This window comes from Ursus maritimus (genome assembly GCF_017311325.1).
Source record: "Ursus maritimus isolate PB19 chromosome X unlocalized genomic scaffold, ASM1731132v1 scaffold_X1, whole genome shotgun sequence".
Taxonomy (NCBI): domain Eukaryota; kingdom Metazoa; phylum Chordata; class Mammalia; order Carnivora; family Ursidae; genus Ursus; species Ursus maritimus.
Window position 1 is genome coordinate 44,954,726 of NW_024423319.1, and position 20,021 is coordinate 44,974,746.

A 20,021-nucleotide genomic window follows, 5' to 3' on the forward strand; every position below is an offset into this window, starting at 1 on the left:
ATAAAGTTCACTCTGAGGAAAGCAGGCTTTTCTGGGGACTCAACGGATTAACAAGGAATCAGATCCTAGAGGATGTAAGAGGTCTCTCTGAAGCCTATTTGAAACCCAAGTGGAAGCCATCCAGCAGTCATCATTGAAAAGGTCCGACATCTAACAGTTGATAACTTGAGTTCAGCCAGAGAGAGAAAAAGCAATGGATTACTTATATAAAATTGCTAACAAGAGAAAAACGGTCTTCTTTGCACAGATTAATCTGGGAGTCAGTTTTTTTTAAAGGTTCTCTTTTAATAAGATCTAAAAAAATTTTCTAACACATCAATATGTTGTGAGAACTCTCATTTCATTTGTAGCCATTAGGAAACTTTCCCCAGTCTTAAAAATTGATAAAACTATTTTGTCCTCCATATTGTGTCAAATATTGATTATGTAGCATCTTTTTTTAAACATCATTGTAAAACATCATGATCATTTAATATCATGCTTAAAACATTACAAAATTCAAGAGAACTAGTAAAAAAAATTCCACACTCTCACTCCTACATTCTTTTCTATGCGCCTCTACCCCCACCCCTCCCCCCATCTACCACCTTCGCCCATTTTCATGCTTGATGGGACTCCTGGGGAAATGGTGGACTGTAGGTCTTGGGGGAGGAGGGGAGGTGGGCAAATTCGAATCAGAGAGAGAAAGAGATAATTCCCCAAAGAAGGAGAAATGGTCGATTAACCCCTAAAAGCTGATCCTCCCTGGCAATCCAAGAAAGGCGAATAGCAACTGCAGGGAGAAGATACCAGTTCTATTGTCTCTGATTGGCAAATACGAAAAAAGATTGACAGTATCAAGTGGAGGGAATGCAGGGGGCGGGCTGCAGTGTGAAATGGGAGGGGTCACTGAAGACTGGAGCTCATTGATGACGCGACCCTCACGTGACCAGGAGTCGACGTGTGCAGAAGTCCTTATAGTCCAGGGCCTGTTTCCCTGGAGCAGCTCCGTATTGCTGGAGAAGGAGAAAAGTGCCCGGGATCCTTTCAGGTCAGTATAAAAGCAGGCGCTGCCTTGGGGACCCTCGGGTCTGGGAGCCAGAGAGCAGAAGCCAGGCGGGGTCGCCACTGTTTTCCCAACATTACAGCCTGCCAAACTCCCATTTTTGTGCAGGAAATTTGGGGCTCTTGGGTGGGGGTGGGGGTGGAGAGGGAGAACGGTAGCCAATTGAGGGTCCCTAGAGAGACACAGAAACAATTTGGGGAAATCACTTGGCGTCTCCCACTCCCTTGCTTGCAGGGAACCGGTGGGCATGCGGGAGGGAGGGCGGGGTGCCTTTAAAAGGAAGGAGAGGATGAGAACGTGGGACAACTTTAGACGAACCAGGCCTAGAATCGTGATAGGGACCGGTGATTCAGGTACTGGCCTGCTCGCTCAGCAAGCACTCCTGTCGGTCTGCAGGACTCTGTGGTCTTTTGGGCGCGACACAATCGAGTGAGGGAAGGAGGCAGGAAAATCCCCTGGATCCCTGCAGGTCAGTTTAAGGGTGCAATTTGCCTCAGGTCCCTTCGGGTAGGGGTGGGGGTGGGGGTGGGAGTGGGAGTGTGAGTACGTGGATGACACCAAAGCCCATCCTGGGGTCGCCACAACCTCTCCCCATCCGGATTAAGCGCTGGAGGCCTTTGCAGAGCCTGCAGCGGAAATGGGGCGGGGGCGGGGGAGGCTGGAGAGACGTGGAAGGGGGAGGGGAGGCCAGAGACTGCACCAGCGGATCTCAGGTGAGTGGCGGGAGATTAGGACGGTCTGGGAAAGCCCGAGAGGGCGGGAATATTGCAGACCAGCGTCTAAGGAGGGGGATAATTGCTTCCGCGCTGCTCCAGTTTCTGGGCTAGGAGAGGCCTGTAAGCAGGGCCTGCTGGGAAATGGTGGGCTGGAGCGGGAGGAGGGAAGATGGAGCTGGAGCCGGAGGGGGAGGGAAGGAAGGTGGAGGAAGGGGTGGAGTCAGGGGAGTTCTGAGCCTGAGGACCTAGCCTTCTCTAGTTGGAAAACTTTGGCTATTAGGGACCTGAATGAGAAGAGGCCAGTCTTTCTGGGAACCCATACTTTGGCTGCTGGTCTGTCTGGCATCTAGTTGTTTTGTTTCCTTGTTTTCTAGGATTAATTTATTCTAAAGAAAGAACAGAAAAATACTCAACATGCAAAAGTCTTGTGAAGAAAATGAGGGAAAACCACAGAACATGCCAAAGACCGAGGCAGACCGCCCTTCGGAAGATGTACCACAGGAGGCAGAAGGAAATCCTCAACCTTCCGAAGAAGGTGTAAGCCAGGAAGCAGAAGGAAGTCTTAGAGGAGGGCTGACCCAGCCTGGCCAGGGGTTTAAAGAGGACACTCCTGTGAGGCATTTGGACCCTGAAGAAATGATTAGAGGAGTAGATGAGTTGGAAAGGCTTAGGGAAGAGATAAGAAGAGTAAGAAACAAGTTTGTGATGATGCATTGGAAGCAAAGACATTCACGCAGCCGTCCTTATCCTGTGTGCTTTAGGCCTTGAATTCTTTTTTTGTCTGATATTAAAATCTGGCCCCTGCTTTCTTTCTGTTAGCGTTCTCTGATGTATCTTTGACCTTCGTTTTACTTTAATCATCTGGTGGAATTTTGTTAGGTAGTTTCCTTGTTACCAGCATCTCACTGGATTTTGTATTTTGACCCATTCTCCAGGTCCGTTTTTCAATTCGAAAGTTTCACACATTTGCATGAAAATATATTCATTCTATATTGTAAAGTAAAACATAACAGGTTACAAAGCAGTATATTTAGTATCAGCTCACATATGTAGGATTTAATCCCAAATTTGTGTGTGCGTGTGTGTGTGTGTACATACAAACATATATCAAAAACGTAACTGCTTATTTCTGTGGCGTGAGCTTTTTTCTTTTTGCTTATGTGTATTTTTTCATGAACACATGTCACACACAAAAAGAAAACTTTTATAAGTAAGAGTTAAATAATTTGCAACCAGCTTATAAGGGCAATGGGGGCATCTAAACTCTTGATGGAAGAACTATTAAAAAATGTAAACCTCAAGTCACCTCTGGATCTCTTAGCTAGAGGAATAAAACTGGCAATTATTACAGATATACTTGCTTAAGACTCCATCTTTTTCATGGGGAAAACATTTGCCTCACAGGGCTGCTGTGAGGAAGAAAGGAGGTGGTTCCTGAGCTGTGCTTGGTTACCGTCTATGCATGCAGAACCCCAACCGACTACAGCATCAGTTATTTGAGGGAGTGCCCTGACACGACTTACCGGTGCTCAGGAACAAGTCCATTAGTAGGCAGGGCGGTGGGGGCTTCATGCCAGTCCTCTGCTGTCGAGCCCCACTCTCCTCCCCTGGCTTCTGCCACACCTGCTGGGCACTGCTTCCTCTTCTGCTAGGTCCTTTGCTCTCTGCTGGCCCTCACTGCTCCTGGTGCACCGGAGTCCTCGGGTGCCAAAACCCACTCACTTTCCTGGAGTCCCCAGTGGTTCAAACCCCCACTCTGTCTTCTGAAGCCTCCCTGCTTCATTAGTGACCCTTAACACAGGTGAGACTCTAGGATTGCTTGGGCCACAATGCCTTGCAGGGTTCTTAGCAAAACAGCGTCTTCTGTTTTCAAACCCAGGACCCCTCCTCTAAGTAGGAGTCAGACATGATGAGGCCATTTTGGGAGTTGGACCAAGGTACAAGTTTGAATAAAAAAAAGCTGTGGTCAGAGTTGCCTTAGGTCTAAGGACTAAGGTTTTGTCTTCCTTCTCTTGTGAGATGATCTCTCGCTGAAGACTCCTGGCAGGCCTGCCCTGGTTCAGAAGACTAAATATCCATAAGTTGCACACAGCAGTAGAGGAAACCGATCTAAGGGAATAGCTCCCTTCACCCTATCCCATCCCCAGTTAAACCGTGAAAAAAAAAACTTGCAAAGGCACTATGAACTATAAATCTGCTAGTAGAAAGGCTAATATGTAAATGTTAGGAATTGTATTTATTTCCCCTACAGAACAACTTTTCCTCCTGATAGTCCTACATACTTGTGTTTAACTGAGACATGTTTTAATATTTAATTGGTTTCTTGATTTAATTGTTACTAAGGAGCTGGTGTTATCCACATTCTGCTGTTGACTCAATAGTCTTCCACAAGGTTTTTATTTCTCTAGTATTATGGTAAGCAATTCCAAAAAGAAAGTGCATGAAATAGATTGCACTCCAAATGTTTCACCAAAGTCTTGCATAATCACTTGCATTAGAACCGCCTTGGGGAGCATCTTCAAAGTACTGATTTCTGGGGATACCTGGGGGGCTCAGTTGGTTAAAGGTCTGCCTTCGGCTCAAGTCAGGATCAAGTCCCTCATGGGGCTCCTTGCTCAGTGGGAGCCTGCTTCTCCCTCCCCCTGCTTGTGTGCTCTCTCTCTCTGACAAATAAAGTAATAAAATCTAAAAAAATAAAATAATAAAATACTGATTTCTGGGGCCCACCCTAGGACTCACTCACTGGGGGTGAGCTATGGAAGTAACAGCAAGCTCCTCTAGGTGATTATGATACACGTTGCAGCATGAGGATGACTGGTATATACAGTATGCTTTCCATTATTACAAATACAAACTTTAATTAGAAGACAATTTTGGAGAATGTTTATTGAAATTCAGAAAGGAGAGGTCTATAACCGTGTTTATCTTTTTAACGATGAAAAGACTGACAGATTAATACATAAAAATTGAAAGATGTCCTTTAATAAAGAAATACAAGATTAAAAGACGAGGGAATGTAAGATTACGTGCACTTCTCTTGACTGAACACCATGTCTGGCCATGCGTTCACTCCTTCCAATATGTGTAAAATGTATTCAAGTTCTCTTTTTGCGATCAGCACACGAAATGGTGAGCTGGTCCTATGCCCTTTGGCTTTGTTTTTGTTTTTTCATTGTGTGATGTCGTTTTGGGGGATCTTCATGTCTCAAGACCATTCTTCAAGGTTGCAACAGCCTGATGGATGCCAGTGGGGTTGGACTCTGTTTGGAGATGAACTTCCAGGGGCTAACCCTACCTGTTTGACAAGACAGGATGAATCCATTCTCCTGGTGCTCAGAGGGGTGGTGTTGTGGTAGGTGTTGTGGTAGGATCCTACCTCAGGTAGGATGTGGAAGGGCTCACCTAAGTCACACTCATCCTCAGGGTGGGTCTGACTATGGTTTCTCCGCTCCAGCCTGAAGCAGACATGGACTCTCCTAAGTGGATGACTGGGCTGTCCTGGACATACTTGGAGGACAAAAACTGTCCTCACTGCAGGTCAGAGCACTTTGCCTTTCCTTCCTTCTCCCTTTCTCTTTTGGAGAACTTTGTGTGAGGGAAGAGATAAAGCCCCAAAGATTCCTAACTGGAAACGTGGGTCATGATAGTCTTTGGCTAAGCAATTGTCTCAACTGGGTCTGACCAGGTAACTTGGAGATAAAGCAGAAGAGGCTGGGGGCGCCTGGGTGGCACAGCGGTTGGGCGTCTGCCTTCGGCTCAGGGCGTGATCCCGGCGTTATGGGATCAAACCCCACATCAGGCTCCTCCGCTATGAGCCTGCTTCTTCCTCTCCCACTCCCCCTGCTTGTGTTCCCTCTCTCGCTGGCTGTCTCTATCTCTGTCGGATAAATAAATAAAATCTTTAAAAAAAAAAAATAAAGCAGAAGAGGCTGACCCTTCTCTCAGAGTCCAATGAAGTAGCTCCCAAAACAATTGAAGTGAAAACGCGGACAGATCTCAGACAAGACCTCCCTCGTGCCTCTCCCACCTACCTTGCTCAGACTCCCAGAAGTGCCTCTGTTGGTGTGATTCTACGATAGCTTTAGCTCTGTGCGTGCCCGGTGCAGTACTTCTGATGTCCGCAAGAGCCCAGGCTCAGGGCTATTGGAAACCCCAGGTAAAGGAAGCTTGCAAAAGCATGTGGTCCTATAGTTCAGGAGAAAGGGCGTGTCACCTTCTGTTTGAACAACACCCTTGCACTGCAGACCCAGCTCCCAACTTGGGGGCCAGGGCAGTCAATCTGTGAATTGGTAGGAAGATGCTTTTGAAGGCATTGATGGTGGAGGAAGCAATTATGACCCTTGCTCTTTAGGTCTGTTATCTGAGGAATTATTACTTTTTTTTTTTTAATATCCTGAAAGACTGGTTGGGCAATAAGGTGAAGACACAATTCAAATTCTTGGGTTTAGGAAGGCAAAGTGGTTAAGTGTAAGGTCTTAGAGCCAGAAAAACTTGCGTTCCTATGTGGGCTCTTCCCCTTACAACGTGTAACGTTGCATTAATCACTTATTTTTTTTTCTTGGAGGACACCTACTATCTTTGAAATGGGCCATTCATGGAAATAGAACTCTTAGATCAAAGAAAAAAATTTCCTCTCCACCACCATCATTGCTGTTATCATCATCATAATTATTATCGTCATCATCATCTTCATCATCATCATCAAGGGATGGTAGTGAATGAATATTCAAAGGATTCCTGTTAGGCCCAGGCCAGACTATGTAGATTTCTAAGGATCAGTGGGCAAGCCCTGGAAACCCATCCTCTGAAAGCGTGAGACCAATTTAATGGGAAAGCACTGGCTAGAATTGGATTCTCTGCTTATAAGAAGTGTGAGCCCGGATTGGTTCATTCGTCCTCAAAATGAGTATAACCCTGCATAAACCCATAAGACTGTTGTGGGAAGTAAAAGCAGAAAACTATATGAAATTCCTGGCATGCAACAGACCTTCAGAGAATGTTAGATCTTTGATCATCATTATCAAGTGTCGTCATCATCATCATCATCACCATCATCATCAGATGATCCTGAGATAATACTAATACATGGACTCAGAAAGTCTGTGCTTCCTTGACTCCATATCATCCTTCCAAAGGAAAAGTCTATTCTCGTTTCTTTCATTCAAACTTATCCCCTGCATGAAAGAAGCATATAGTACATAAACTAAATGGAATAACTGTCGTTCATTTGCAATTATAAAAGAAATAATTGAATCCTATATACATTTACAGCATTTATGCACTCTGGTCCCTTTTGTGTGTTGTAGGACGAAAAAAGAAATTTCTTCCACATTTCCAATTTATTTAGTTACCTGCCTGAAAATTTGAAATCAAGAAGAAAATCTTACTTTCATGAATTACAAAATATGATGTAGAAACAGCTCTTTGACATGGAAAGCTGTTTCTAACCATCATACTGTTTCATGAAAAAGCCAACTGCAACACACACACACACGCGCACACACACACACACACAGGTTAAAGAGAAATATGAAACTGAAATGAATATTTCTAAATGGTATTATTATGGGAAATTTATAACTTCATCTTTATCCTTCTCTGTATTTCCAGTTTTAACTTTTTCAATGAACATGTGGAGTTTTTTAAAAAAGATTTTATTTATTTATTTATTTGAGAGAGAGACAGAGAACACAAAGGGGGAGGGGAGGGAGATGTAGAAGCAGACTTCCCGCTGAGCAGGGGGTGGGACTGCAGGGCTCAATTCCAGGACCCTGGGATCATGACCTGAGCTGAAGGCAGACACTTAACTGACTGAGCCACCCAGGCACCCCATCTGGGGTTTTTATAATTAGAAAAGGATCATAAAGGTGAAAGTAGTGTAATTCTATTCCTCCTATCCTTTTAGCTGAGATGGGGCCTGTTGACTCTTCCAGTTCCTTGTTTTCTTTCTGTTCCATCTTACTTCTGAGAAGAACCTGATGTAAGTGTCAGACCTCTGAGGGTACTAGCTGAGAAGTTACCCCCTGTCTATGCCCCTCTCCCTTGTGAGAAATGCTGTATTTCTGTCTTTGGTCACAAGGTGGCATTTCGTAACTACTTTCTAAATATTCTCCTACAAAGTGATATTAATTTCTCAAAAATAAAATAACAATAAACATAATTTTCAAAGAACATTATGAAACGGATTCCTAATTCTGTTTTTAAAAATACACAATTATAGAAAAATACTGGCAGGATGTACCCTCAGCTGTATTTGCCAGAGCTCCCAAATTTGCATTTCATTTATTGACTCATTCAACAAATATTCGCTGGATGCTTACTGTGTATCAGACTGTGCTAGCCAAAAATCTGTTTATCCAGCCCAGACTTTTCTCCTGAGACTCTATATTCAACAGTCTGCAGATACTGGCCATATGGGCTAAGATAAATGTTATCCAACTACACGCGCATAACCCTGCGTGGACCCGTACTCATCACTTAGCCAGTTTATCCCTTAATCCTGAGGCACACCATGTAAAGCAGAGGCAGTATGAAAAAACTGGGAAAGCACAGGTTTAGAGTCAGAAAAAGTTTTGTTGTAATAGACTTTTATTTTTAAATTTCAGAACACTTGTAATTGATCAAAAGGATTCTTAGTAACCTAGGAAGTGGATTAATGATATAAGGTTTCAGGTACAAGACATACCTATACATCTAGGGTTGAAAGTCAAAGTCTACATTACACATTTGACAACTATTGATGTAGATGGTTTTCAAGGTCTGCTTCCTTCACCCCCCCATCCCCCTACCCCTATTGTTTATTGAGCTCCCACTAAGTGCCCTGGCCCTTGGCTACGCCCCAGGACACAGGTGAACAAAAGAAAGTTCCTGCCTTTATGATGTCTCTATTCTGATTTACACTCTTTAAAAAAAATGTGAGGTAAAATTTACATACAGTGAAATGCACAGATCTTAAGTGTATATAATTGTGTGTAAAGTAGGACATTTCCATTACTCCGAAAAGATTTCCATGACTCCAAAAAGTTTCCTGTCCTTTTCCATAGTGTGAATATACAACAATTTGTTTATCTATTCAGATATTTTGGACATTTGAGTTGTTTCCATTTTTTGGTCTATTATAAATATAGCTGCTATGAATATACTTGTGTAAGTTTTTTGCATGTATGTGTTCTTCTTTTGGGTAAATATCTAGGAGTAGAGCTGCTGGGGCAAAGAAAAGGCGAGTGTTTGATTTAACATGAAATTGCCAACAGTTTTTCAAATTGGTTGTAACATTTTGTACTCAAACAATGTATGAGAATTCAGTTGCTCCACATTCTCACCAAAATGTCAATGTCATGAAAGAAAGAAGGCGAGAGAACTATTCTAGATTAGAAGAGATTAAAAGATGTAACAACTAAATACAATGTTTGAATAAGGATGGTAGATAAGAAAATAGTATTACATCAGTGCTGAATTCCCTGAATGCAACAATTGTATTGTGCTTGTTTAGGAGACTGTCTTTATTGTTAGGAGATAAAATGTTGAAGTATTATCATTCTGCGATTAGCTTTAACATAGTTCGGCAATGAAAAAAGAAAGAAAATAAATATACAACATGAGAGAGAAAGTAATTGGCAAAGTATTAATTGGTGAATCTAATCTAGGTGAAGGGATTAAGAGTATATAGGCATTCAGTTTATTATTTTCAGAATACTTTCTAGGTTTGAACTTTTCAAAATAAAAAGTTAGTGATAGTGGGATGGGGGAAGGCAAAGATATCTGCTCAGCCCTCCAGAAGACAAGGTTGCTAAATGAGACTCTAGAATCAAGATCGACAGATTTGGTTATTGGCAAACATGAGGTGATAGATTATGCAAACAACTTTAGAGGAACATAAAGACAGGGGCAGCTGGCTGAACTCTAGTTCTGGCAGTAGTTTAAGAAACCATTCCAGAGGCCAACTTGTTGGGACAGATCACCATGTGTCATCAAACCTTTTTTTAAAAGTTAAAATAGCAATATCTACACACTATAGATATGATCAGATTCTTGTGGGAAGAAGAGAGGAGCTTGACAACATCTAAGTATCCAATAAAAGTGGACTGGAAATGACCTTAGGACATTGAGACAAAAAGAAGAATATCGTTTAATAAGAAAACCTGAAGGTATTATATCAGATCTTGATGTAGAAAGACTTATGTGAACTGCTTTGCCAGTAGGGAAAGTATCAAAAAAAAAAAAAAAAAGAGTCACAGAGACCAAGGTTGGGCCTGTCTCGTTCAATCACCATCCAGTGCAGGAAGAAAAGAGTGGTCAGGAGCCCCAGAGCAAGTGTTCAGTGTGAGGAAGGAAATATAACAATGGTAGGAATGGAGTAACAGGGGGTGTGAGGATGCAGCAAGGATGAAAGTAAAGCAAAATAATCCAAAATAAGAGTAATGTAATCTGTATTTACACAAAAGCCAAAGGTGAAACTGGATTCAGACTAGAAACATACCAGGACTATAGTATAGTTGCCCTCCAAGAACCACATTTTATACCAATCTTCTAAACACTCCCCAAATGGAGTTCATCTCCAATAACAGCTAAAGGCTGATATGAAAATATATAAAAATGTTCTCTACTTGTCAGGGTTTTTTTTGTCTTCGAGAATTCGGTAAAAAGTAGAATGAGGATTTCCCAAAGTTATGCTGACTTCATAGAGCTGTTTTAAGGATTATGAAATGTGATATCTTTCCATATGAGATTCAGGAATCATCTTTTTATCGGATAAGGACAATACTTTAGGTGGAAAGACCAGAATGGAGGCTGTTACAGCAGTTTAAGGGAGGTATAAACAGTAGGTCTTGGTAACTGTTCGGATGTGGACATAAGAAAGAAAGCCTGGTTTAGGGAACTAGTTGAATCCTGGTATTTTATTTTATTTTATTTTAGTCCAGGATAGTTAACATATGGTGTTATAGTAGTTTCAGGCGCACAACATAGTGATTCAAAAATTCCACACATCACCCAGTGGTCATCACAAGTGCACTTCTTAATCTGTATCACCTATTTTACCTACCTCCCCTCTGGTAACATCAGTTTGTTCTCTATAGCTCTGAGTCTGTTTCTTGATTTCTCTCTCTCTCTCTCTTTTTCCTTTGCTCTTTTTTGTTTGTTTCTTAAAATCCACATATGAGTGAGATCATATGATATTTGTCTTTCTCTGATTGACTTATTTTATTTAGCATAATGCTCTCTGGCTCCACCCATGTGGTTGTAAATGGCAAGATTTCATTCTTTTTCATGGCTGAATAATATTCATATATATACATAAATATATTTATCACTTCTTCTTTATCCATTCATGTATTGACGGACACTTGGGCTGTTTCTATAATTTGGCTATTGTAAATAATGCCGCAATAAACATAAAGGTGCATGTATCTCTTTGAATTAGTGTTTTTTGTATTTTTTGGGTATATGCCTAGTAGTGCAATTGCTGGGTCATAGGGTAGTTCTATTTTTAACTTTTTGAGGGACCTCCATACTGTTTCTTACAGTGGCTGCACAAGTTTGCATTCCCACCAACAGTGCACAGGGGTTCCTTTTTCTCCACATCCTTGCCAACACTGTTGTTTCTTGTGTTGTTGATTTAGCCATTCTGACAGGTGTGAGGTGATATCTCATTGTAGTTTTGATTTCCATTCCCCTGTTGTTGAGTGATGTTGAGCATCTTTTCACGTGTCTGTTGGCCATCTGGATGTCTTCTTTGGCTTAATGTCTGCTCGTGTCTTCTGCCCATTTTTCAGTTGGGTTGTTTTCTGGGTGTTGAGTTGTATAAGTTCTTTATATATTTAGGATCTGACCCTTTATTGGATATATCATTTGCAAATATCTTCCCATTCAGTAGGTTGCCTTTTAGTTTTGTTAATTGTTTCTTTTGCTATGCAGAAGCTTTTTATTTTGATGTAATCCCAATAGTTGTTTTTTTGTTTGTTTGTTTTTGTTTTTGTTTTTTGTTTTTTTTTGCTTTTATTTCTCTTGCCTCAGGAGACCTATTTAGAAAAATGTTGCTAGGGCTGATATCAGAGTAATGACTGCCTGTGCTCTTTTTTTAGGATTTTTATTATTTCAGGTCTCACATAGTTTTTTAACCCATTTTGATCTATGTGTCTATTTTTGTGTCAGTACCACACTGATTCAATTACTACAGCTTTGTAATATAACTTGAAGTCCAGAATTGTGGTACCCCAGCTTCGCATTTCTTTTCCAGAATTGTTTTGGCTATTCAGGGTCTTTTGTGGTTCCATACAAATTTTATGATTGTTTGTTTTAGTTCTGTGAAAAATACTGTTGGTATTTTGGTAGGGATTGTTTAAATGTATAGATTGCTTTGGGTAGTATAGACACTGTAACCATATTTTTTCTTCCAATCCATGAGCATGGAAATTCTTTTCATTTATGCATTAATTTAGATAAAGGTCCAAGAGAGAGAGATTTTGGGTGTGGAGAAAGAAGAACGGAAAGAGAAGGCATTTAGTTCAAGGTAGAGCATTTAGGTGGCAAAGTCCAAAAGTAAGTCAGATGAAATAGCAAAAGAGCTCAAAAGAAAGATATATGGTAGAGACACAGACTTGGGAGCCAATGTTTATATGACAGTGTAAATCTGAACATTGTGGTAGGCCAAATATTGTTCCCTGAAGATATCAAGGTCCTAAATCCCTGGAACAGGTAAATTTTACCTGATATGGTAAAAGGGATTTTGCTGACGTGATTAAGTTAAAGATCTTGAGATGGGGAGATGATCCTGGATTATGTAGGTGGCTCCTAGATGTAATTACAAGAGTCCTTATAAGAGGGAGGGAGATTTGATGTCAGAAGATGAAAAGACAACGTGATAATGGAAGCAGAAATTAAAATGGTGCAACCACAAGCCAAGGAATGTTGGCAGCAAACAGAAGCTGGAAAAGGAAAGGAATGGATTCTCCCCTGGATCCTTCAGAAGGAATCAGACCTGAAAACACCTTGAGTTTAGCCCTGTAGATCTCAAAATTTGGAGTTCTGGCCTCCAGAATTGTAATTAAATACATTTCTGTTCTTTTAAGCCACTAAGTTTGTGGCAATTTGTTACAGCAGCAATAGGAAACTAAACACTAAAACCTTCTCATTCTGAGAATAAGAGGTCTGTGAAAGAACTCTGGATACCAATATTTCAGGGGGCTTAGAGCTTATTGGCTTTGAGGACAAGTGGTGGTGTCAAACAGATTTGGATTCAAATTCATCTCTACCCTTAGTAGCAGTGTGACTTTGGGCAAGCTATTTAAACGATATACCTAAGTTTCTCTATCTGTAAAACTGAGACAATAACAGAGCATCCATCAAAGAATGGTTGTGAGGATTAAAGGCAAATATCTAATTAATGCCTCTGGTACCTAGTAAGTACTTCATAAATGGTAGTTTTGGAGATCCACGTGTGTAAGTATAATTTACAACTATTATTGTTTAATTAATAAACATTTTTAATGTGGAGATGAATCGACACTGCTAATTTTTTTAAAGATTTTATTTATTTATTTATTTATTTGATGGAGAGAGAGACAGCAGCGAGAGAGGGAACACAAGCAGGGGGAGTGGGAGAGGAAGAAGCAGGCTCCTAGTGGAGGAGCCTGATGGGGGCTCGATCCCGGAACGCCAGGATCACGCCCTGAGCCGAAGGCAGACGCTCAACGACTGTGCCACCCAGGTGCCCCGACACTGCTAATTTTTGTAGGAGTTGTATTAGATTGTTCAGCTCAGTTCAGCAATCTTTGAGAGCATGTGGAAGCTTGGTTCTAAAGCTTGCACTCTTAATAAAAAATGTGTCTGTTCAGACTGCTGTATGTGTATGTGTGTGTTGTATATATATTTTGGGGAACAAACAGGTCAATATGCAACTTGTTGAGGATGTGAGATGGCAGCAAAATCTTCTTCTACTTTAATAGTGTTTAATTTCCATTAAGATCTCTCTCCTTCCTGGTCCTCTTAAAAAATTTCAGGTATCATTTACATGGAAGTGAATTATAGTTACAATGTTAATGATAAGCTACCCTTAAGTAGGTCATAAACTTGAACTGTTTTTTAAATCCCTTGTGGTTTTTCTTAAGTACGCTGCATGCCCAACATGGGGCTCATGCTCATGTCCTTGAGTTCAAGAGTCACACGCTCTACCAACTGAGCCAGCCAGGCATTCCATCTTTCTAAAGTTTTTAAAGTAAAATTTAAAACAACCAATGACCAAGAAATGGGAAAAAAAAAGTTAAGCTAAAGTTGAAGCTGGCCTAGTGGAATGTTAAAGATCTTAAAAAACAAACAAACAACTATTCTCTTCCCAAATAAAAATAGCTTTACTGTATTAATGATTAAGCAATTATGCAGAAAGATATTGAGAATTAGCAAAAACCACACTTTAGATCCCCGCCACCTTGCATGACAAAAGCAAGGTGGGCACTGGTGGCTGAGGGGGATGATAGGGGAGGGTGGGAGGTAGCAGGAGAGGCAGGTAACAAGAGGTAGAAGAGAGAAAAGTAGAAAATCCAAGGCCTGGCTAAAGCAGGGATGGGGAGTGGATGGAGACATTCACTAGCAACCAGAGAAAAGCAAACTCCAACCTAAGGCAGTGAATCCAGTAGTAGCCCCTCGGATTAGCATGGACAGAAATGAATGATAGGGAAGTTCATGATGACGCTCCATGCGTGGGGGGGTGCTCTGTGAGTATGTATGTTGGCAGGGCTACAGTAGGGGTTCCAGCTGCACTGCCTGCCAGATGAGAGGTGGGGTGGAGGCTAGGAGTGAGATGGGGTGGGGGGCAAGCTCTGAAGTGATGTAAGACCCTCATATGACCAGGAGCTAAGGGGAGCAAAAATCCCTCTTGTCCAGGTCTTTTTGTCTGCAATACCCGCTTTTCCACTGAGGCAGGCTGGCATCTGGTGCAGAGCAGGACAGGGAGGAACACACTTCCCCAGAACAAAGCAGGTCTGTGTAGGCAACTGGACCAGCACTGTGTTGGTGGATGTGGTGTAAAGGGTGTGCGTGAAAGGGAAGGAGGGCAAAGACTGAAGCTGTTTTGGGCCTGTATGCTCTATGCCTCTTCAACCTTTTGGAATAAAAATGACGGGACTGGGGATAGAAGGAAGGGCTGGAGAAGGATCAGGAGGGGCATAGAGACCTGGGGATAGTTTGAAAATAATCTGCTTCTTTCACAACCTGCCTACAGGGAAACGGTAGATAAACACAAGGAGATAAGCCTCAAGATGAAGATGGAGGAGATAAAACAAATGGTGGTTATGTAGAGAGCACACAGTGAACAAATGGAGACTAAGAAATCATTAAAACAAGTTCCCTATTCCAATATGGTGGGCACTTCATGGCTGGGGATGAGGGTGAGGCAGGACAAGAAGGAGGACTTTTGAGATTTCAGGAGATGGGGTGGCTAATCTTGAAAGGGGCTTTTGTCTTGTATTCTGGTCTGTCCACCAAGCACTTCAGTACTGCACACTCTCATCTGTCTGCAGGTCTAAATATCCATTAGGCCTGTCTTAGTCCAAGAAACGAAACTGGAGGAGGAACTGCTTAGAATTTGGGCAGGTTGGTATGACACAGTGATCTGGCCTGGAGCTCTAGGGTGAGGGGTGAAAGGCTGGATACGTCTCAGGCAAGAACATGATGATGCCGCCACACTGCTCCTACTTGTATCTCATTCAGTCAAGGGAAAGGACCATAGAAAGGACTAAATGGGAAATTGTTGCAAGAGAATGAGGAAATCTACACTGGCCTTTCAGGTGTGGGAGAAAGACAAGAATCTGAAGAGAGGAGTGAATTAGAGGAAGGGTGAGACCTTTGCACCCATTTCCTTGATTCAAGAAAGCAGATGGGTGCTGGAATGAACAATACACATTCAACGTTTCCTCCCTAACAGTAATTTAATTCAAAGAAGAAAAAGGAAAAACAAATCTTGACATGGAAAATACCTACTGAGCAATGAAGGAAAGGTTGAGTGTAGAGTTACCTCTGAAAGGAGGTGAAGGCCAGGAAGCTAGAGGAAATAATAGCCAGGAGCAAGCACCCAATAGACATGCCAATAATGATGAAGGGGCAGGAGGGGGAGGAGGAGATGAGATAGAAAGCTATCTGGAAGAGATAAAAAGATTAAGAAATAAATTTAGAATAATACACTGGAAGGAAACGCAGTCCAGGAAGCAGCCTTATCCCATTTAATGTTTTTTACCTTCAATTTTTTTCTTATATAATTAGAGCCCAACTTTTATTTTGGTTGCATTTTCTACATATAACTTTGCTCATCTTATTTTTAACCTTTTGATGGTACTGGTTTTAGATGTTCCTTTGTTACCAATATCTCATTGGATTTTGTCTTGTGACTCTTTACACAAGCCTGCATTTTAGTAGGGGATTTCTCTAAATTGCATAGAAAAAAAGTCATTACATATTGTACTGTGAATTAAGTAGGTTGAAAAATAGTGTATATATGTGTAAATATATATATATATGACTATCTGTATCTATACATATATATGATATCCCAATTTAAAATAAGTATGTTTGTACTTTCCATATACACACAGAAAAAGTTGGAAAAGATGTACACAAAAAGCTTAATAATTCTGATTCCTCTCTAAGGGTCAGACTCATGGGAAATTTTAATTTCCTTTTGTATTTTTTGCATATCTGTACTTTCTCATTTTTCCAAAAGAACATGTTTTAGTTGTATCACAAAAATTAATAAAAAGTTTAAATAGAAATAAAATTAAAATTATCAAAATAGCAGGTCAGTTTACTTATAAAGACAGTATGGAACAGCTAACAAATACTTGAAAAATTTTTTTCAAAGGATGATAAATTTCAAGTGACATTTGAATCCTTTAGCTAGAAGTATCAGCTAGGCCATTATTGCAGATATATTAATTTCGTAATTAGCCCTTTATGTGCAATATGGGGAAAACGTCTCACAGGACTGCTGAGTAGATCAAATGAAGTAATATGTATGAAATGAGCTGCTGTGTTTGGCTACCTCCTTCACCCCACCCACATGCAGAACCTCAGATCTCTTCAGATTTCCTTCCGTTATTGATGGAGGTAATATCCAAGGTTTACGACACCCTTGCTGAGAAACAAGGCCAGACAGCAGAGGGGGTTGCCCACTCTTCCGTTCTTCTGCTACTATGCCATCCACCATGGGCCTTACCCTGGAAACTGCCATGTTCTGCTTCGCACTGCTGAGGATGTTTTAGAGTCCTCGAGATAGTACAAATCTTACTGATTTATCTGGAGTCCCTGGTGGACCAAAGTCCTTCTATATCCCTAAGTAAATGTGGAGAATATGCTTCCTTCCACTTCAATATTACACTTACCCAGATGGGTACTGCCCCAGCGTGGCTTGGGCACTGATGCCACACATACACAGAAGAAGCCATTTTAACTTACAGGCCCTTTTTTTCCATGATGAATGCACTGGGGGCTAGGGGCAAATTTGAGCAACAGGTATCGTGCTGTAGTAAGGATTGTTCCTTATTCTCCACAAAGCCCTATTTTCCTGTTTCCTTAAGTTGAAATCATTACATATTCCCCTATTAGGGCCACTCTTCCAGGTGTTAATAGAAAACCACAGGCCCCAAATAGAGTCAATTATGCCAGGCCAGGTCACCAAACTGGGGCTTAATACCTAACCTAATTGCAGTTTCAACCTTCCTCAGAAATGTAGTAATGTAGTCTTAACTGGTCAGTCAGGAATTTTCTGGTCAGCAGCAAAGAGGTAATTTGTCACATGGGCCCTCTCCATCCCTTCAAGAAAGATGAAGTAATCCACTTAATAAGACCCTCTGTTTTTACCCCCAAAGGAAGGTGATGTTGGCTGAACCGATCCTTTCTTTTGCTAATAACTTCCTTGTCCCACCATCCTGCTTACTAAAGCCGATTATATCTTCAAATTTACTAGGCTGAATTTTGTTTTTTAACACAGGTCAGGAGACTTCCCTGAACGTAGTAGTTATAGGGTGGCACCGTATTTAAGTCCACGCTAAAACATTGTATCCCTCACTCTATCCCACACAATCTATATCCCACAGATCAGTCTCTAAAGCGAAGTACTGTGTAAAGCATCATTATTTCCCCATATATTATGCTCAGTTAAAACAGAGACTTTTTTTTTATCCTGGCCTACTACATGCCTAGTGCCTGATAAGGTACATTACTACTTAGATATCTTACACATATTAAGCAAACACACCATCATGGCAAGAATATACCACTCTTTACCTTGGGAGCAATTTCTTTTTTTTTAATTTAAAACATTTTATTTGATCATTTTATTTATTTATTTGATAGAGAGCACAAGGAATGGGAGCTGCAGAGGGAGAAGGAGAAGCAGACTCCCCGCTGAGCTGGGAGCCCAATGCGGGCTGGATCCCAAGACTCTGGGATGTGACCTGAGCCAAAGGCAGATGCTTAACCAACTGAGCCACCCAGTTGGCTGAGAAGGCTGTATGAACAGCCCTTGTGACTTTTTACTAACTAATTATCCCTGCCCAAATTCTGCTTAGAATGCCTTACTAACTGAAGCTCCCAAAATTGTTTTCTTTGTCCTGTCAATCCCTCACAGAATTATTGGCTCTTTGTCTAAAAAGTATAACAACTGCCTCCCTTGGTCATTTCTTTAGGTCACAATTTCATTATGAGGTCTCTGTGCACATGTAATAAAACTTTTTTTCTCCTGTTGATCTGTCTTATGAAAATTTAATTCTTAGTCTAGCTGGAAGAACCCTACAGGTAGAGAGGAATTGTTCCTTCCCTTCATGTGCAATGTAAGGATTTAACCCAATTTGCCTATATCTAAAGTTGCAGTTTTTAACAACTATGTCGTGTTGCATCCTCAGTGCCAATTCAATGGCTTCTACGTAGAATATTTAAAAAGTTGTTACCACTCCCAGTGTCTGAATGTTTTTTACTATTAACATGTCCAATTATTTTTCTTTTTTTCTGCTATCTACATGCATCATTACAATCAGAAAATTCCATGAAGATTATTATAAATGCTTTAAAACAAAATAATATTATAAAGCATGTTAAAATACAAATAAACTCAAAACAAAATGAAACAAAAAACATACAATGCAATGCAATATTTTCAACATATATTACGGATTTGGAGTTAACCTTAATATTTGAATAGCTCTTACAACTCAATAGCAAAATGGATTTCCAACCAACAAAAAATAAAAATGGAAGCTGCAAAATAAAATATGTGTGCTTATTTGGGGTCCTAGGGATTGCAATCCAGGAGACACAGATTTGACTAAAATCAAAAGCATGTTCCAGAGAGATAAAGAAGGTTAGAGTTTTTAAAGAGAAATGAGGGGATTTACATAAATTGTTTTGAAGAAAACGCGATTGGTGCTGGTATTGCTACAGTTATACTAACCCATGTATGATTGGTTGCTAGGGCTAGTGTTGGGCAGAAAGTCCGTTTATGTCCATTTTAACATATAACAGATGCCTTGGCTTTTAGCGGAGTTAAGCAAAAATTCTGAGAATTTGAGACAGAAGATGTGCATAAGCCCCACCTCTTCAATGTTTTCCTGGTTGGTCCCATTTTAAATAACTCTCTTAGAAAGGGTTACTTCATCTTATTCTTCTTATTGTCAGGACTAAGGATATGAATGGGAAATTTACAGTAAGGAAAACATAAAGGACCAATAAAGAAATGGAAACTCAACTAATAATGGAAGAAATATAAATGAAAACAAAATTAAACCCTTCCTTTGCCTATCAAATCAGAAAAGATTAGAAAGACTGATAAGATTCTGTGTTTGGGTGTCAGTAAATAGAACTAGCATATGTTGCTGATGGGAGTAATGTATAGCCACACTTTTATAAAGGGGAGGTTTGCATATGAATGTCAATTACAGCAATAATGATAATACTGAAACTTGAAAACAACACAAATAGGCATGAATAGAGTATTGGCTCAATACATTATTATACACATATGGAAAGAAACACTATGTGGCAAATCAAAAAAATTAAGGAGACTTCTGATTAAATGTTGTAAATTGACTATAAGCTTTTATCTTCCTTTTTAAATAAGATCTCACAAGAATTAAGTAAACTGATAATAACATTAAAAAAAACCTTTTTATTTTGGAATAATTTTACAGAAGAGTTGTGAGAAGAAGAGAATTTTATAGAAGAGAGTTCCTGTATACCCTTCAACCAGATTTCTCTAATATTAACATATTTCACCTATA

The 20,021-nt window shown here is 40.5% G+C and overlaps 1 protein-coding gene across 3 annotated transcripts in view; it reads left to right on the forward strand.

The window, feature by feature from the left end:
- TCEAL8 (transcription elongation factor A like 8) overlaps positions 1–3,113 on the forward strand; it is a 3,870-nt gene extending 757 nt beyond the window's left edge. Inside the window, exons 1-3 of one of the 3 annotated variants that reach the window (XM_040629747.1) lie at positions 907–1,030; positions 1,442–1,514; positions 2,136–3,113. In XM_040629747.1, coding sequence (XP_040485681.1) covers positions 2,176–2,529 — 354 coding nt within the window. In that variant the 5' untranslated portion in view covers positions 907–1,030; positions 1,442–1,514; positions 2,136–2,175 and the 3' untranslated portion in view covers positions 2,530–3,113. Of the gene's footprint in view, positions 1–906; positions 1,031–1,441; positions 1,515–2,135 lie in introns of those variants that run through there. The other 2 variants (XM_008703767.2, XM_040629756.1) reach the window with 2 other exon arrangements.
- The last annotated feature ends 16,908 nt before the right edge of the window (positions 3,114–20,021 follow it).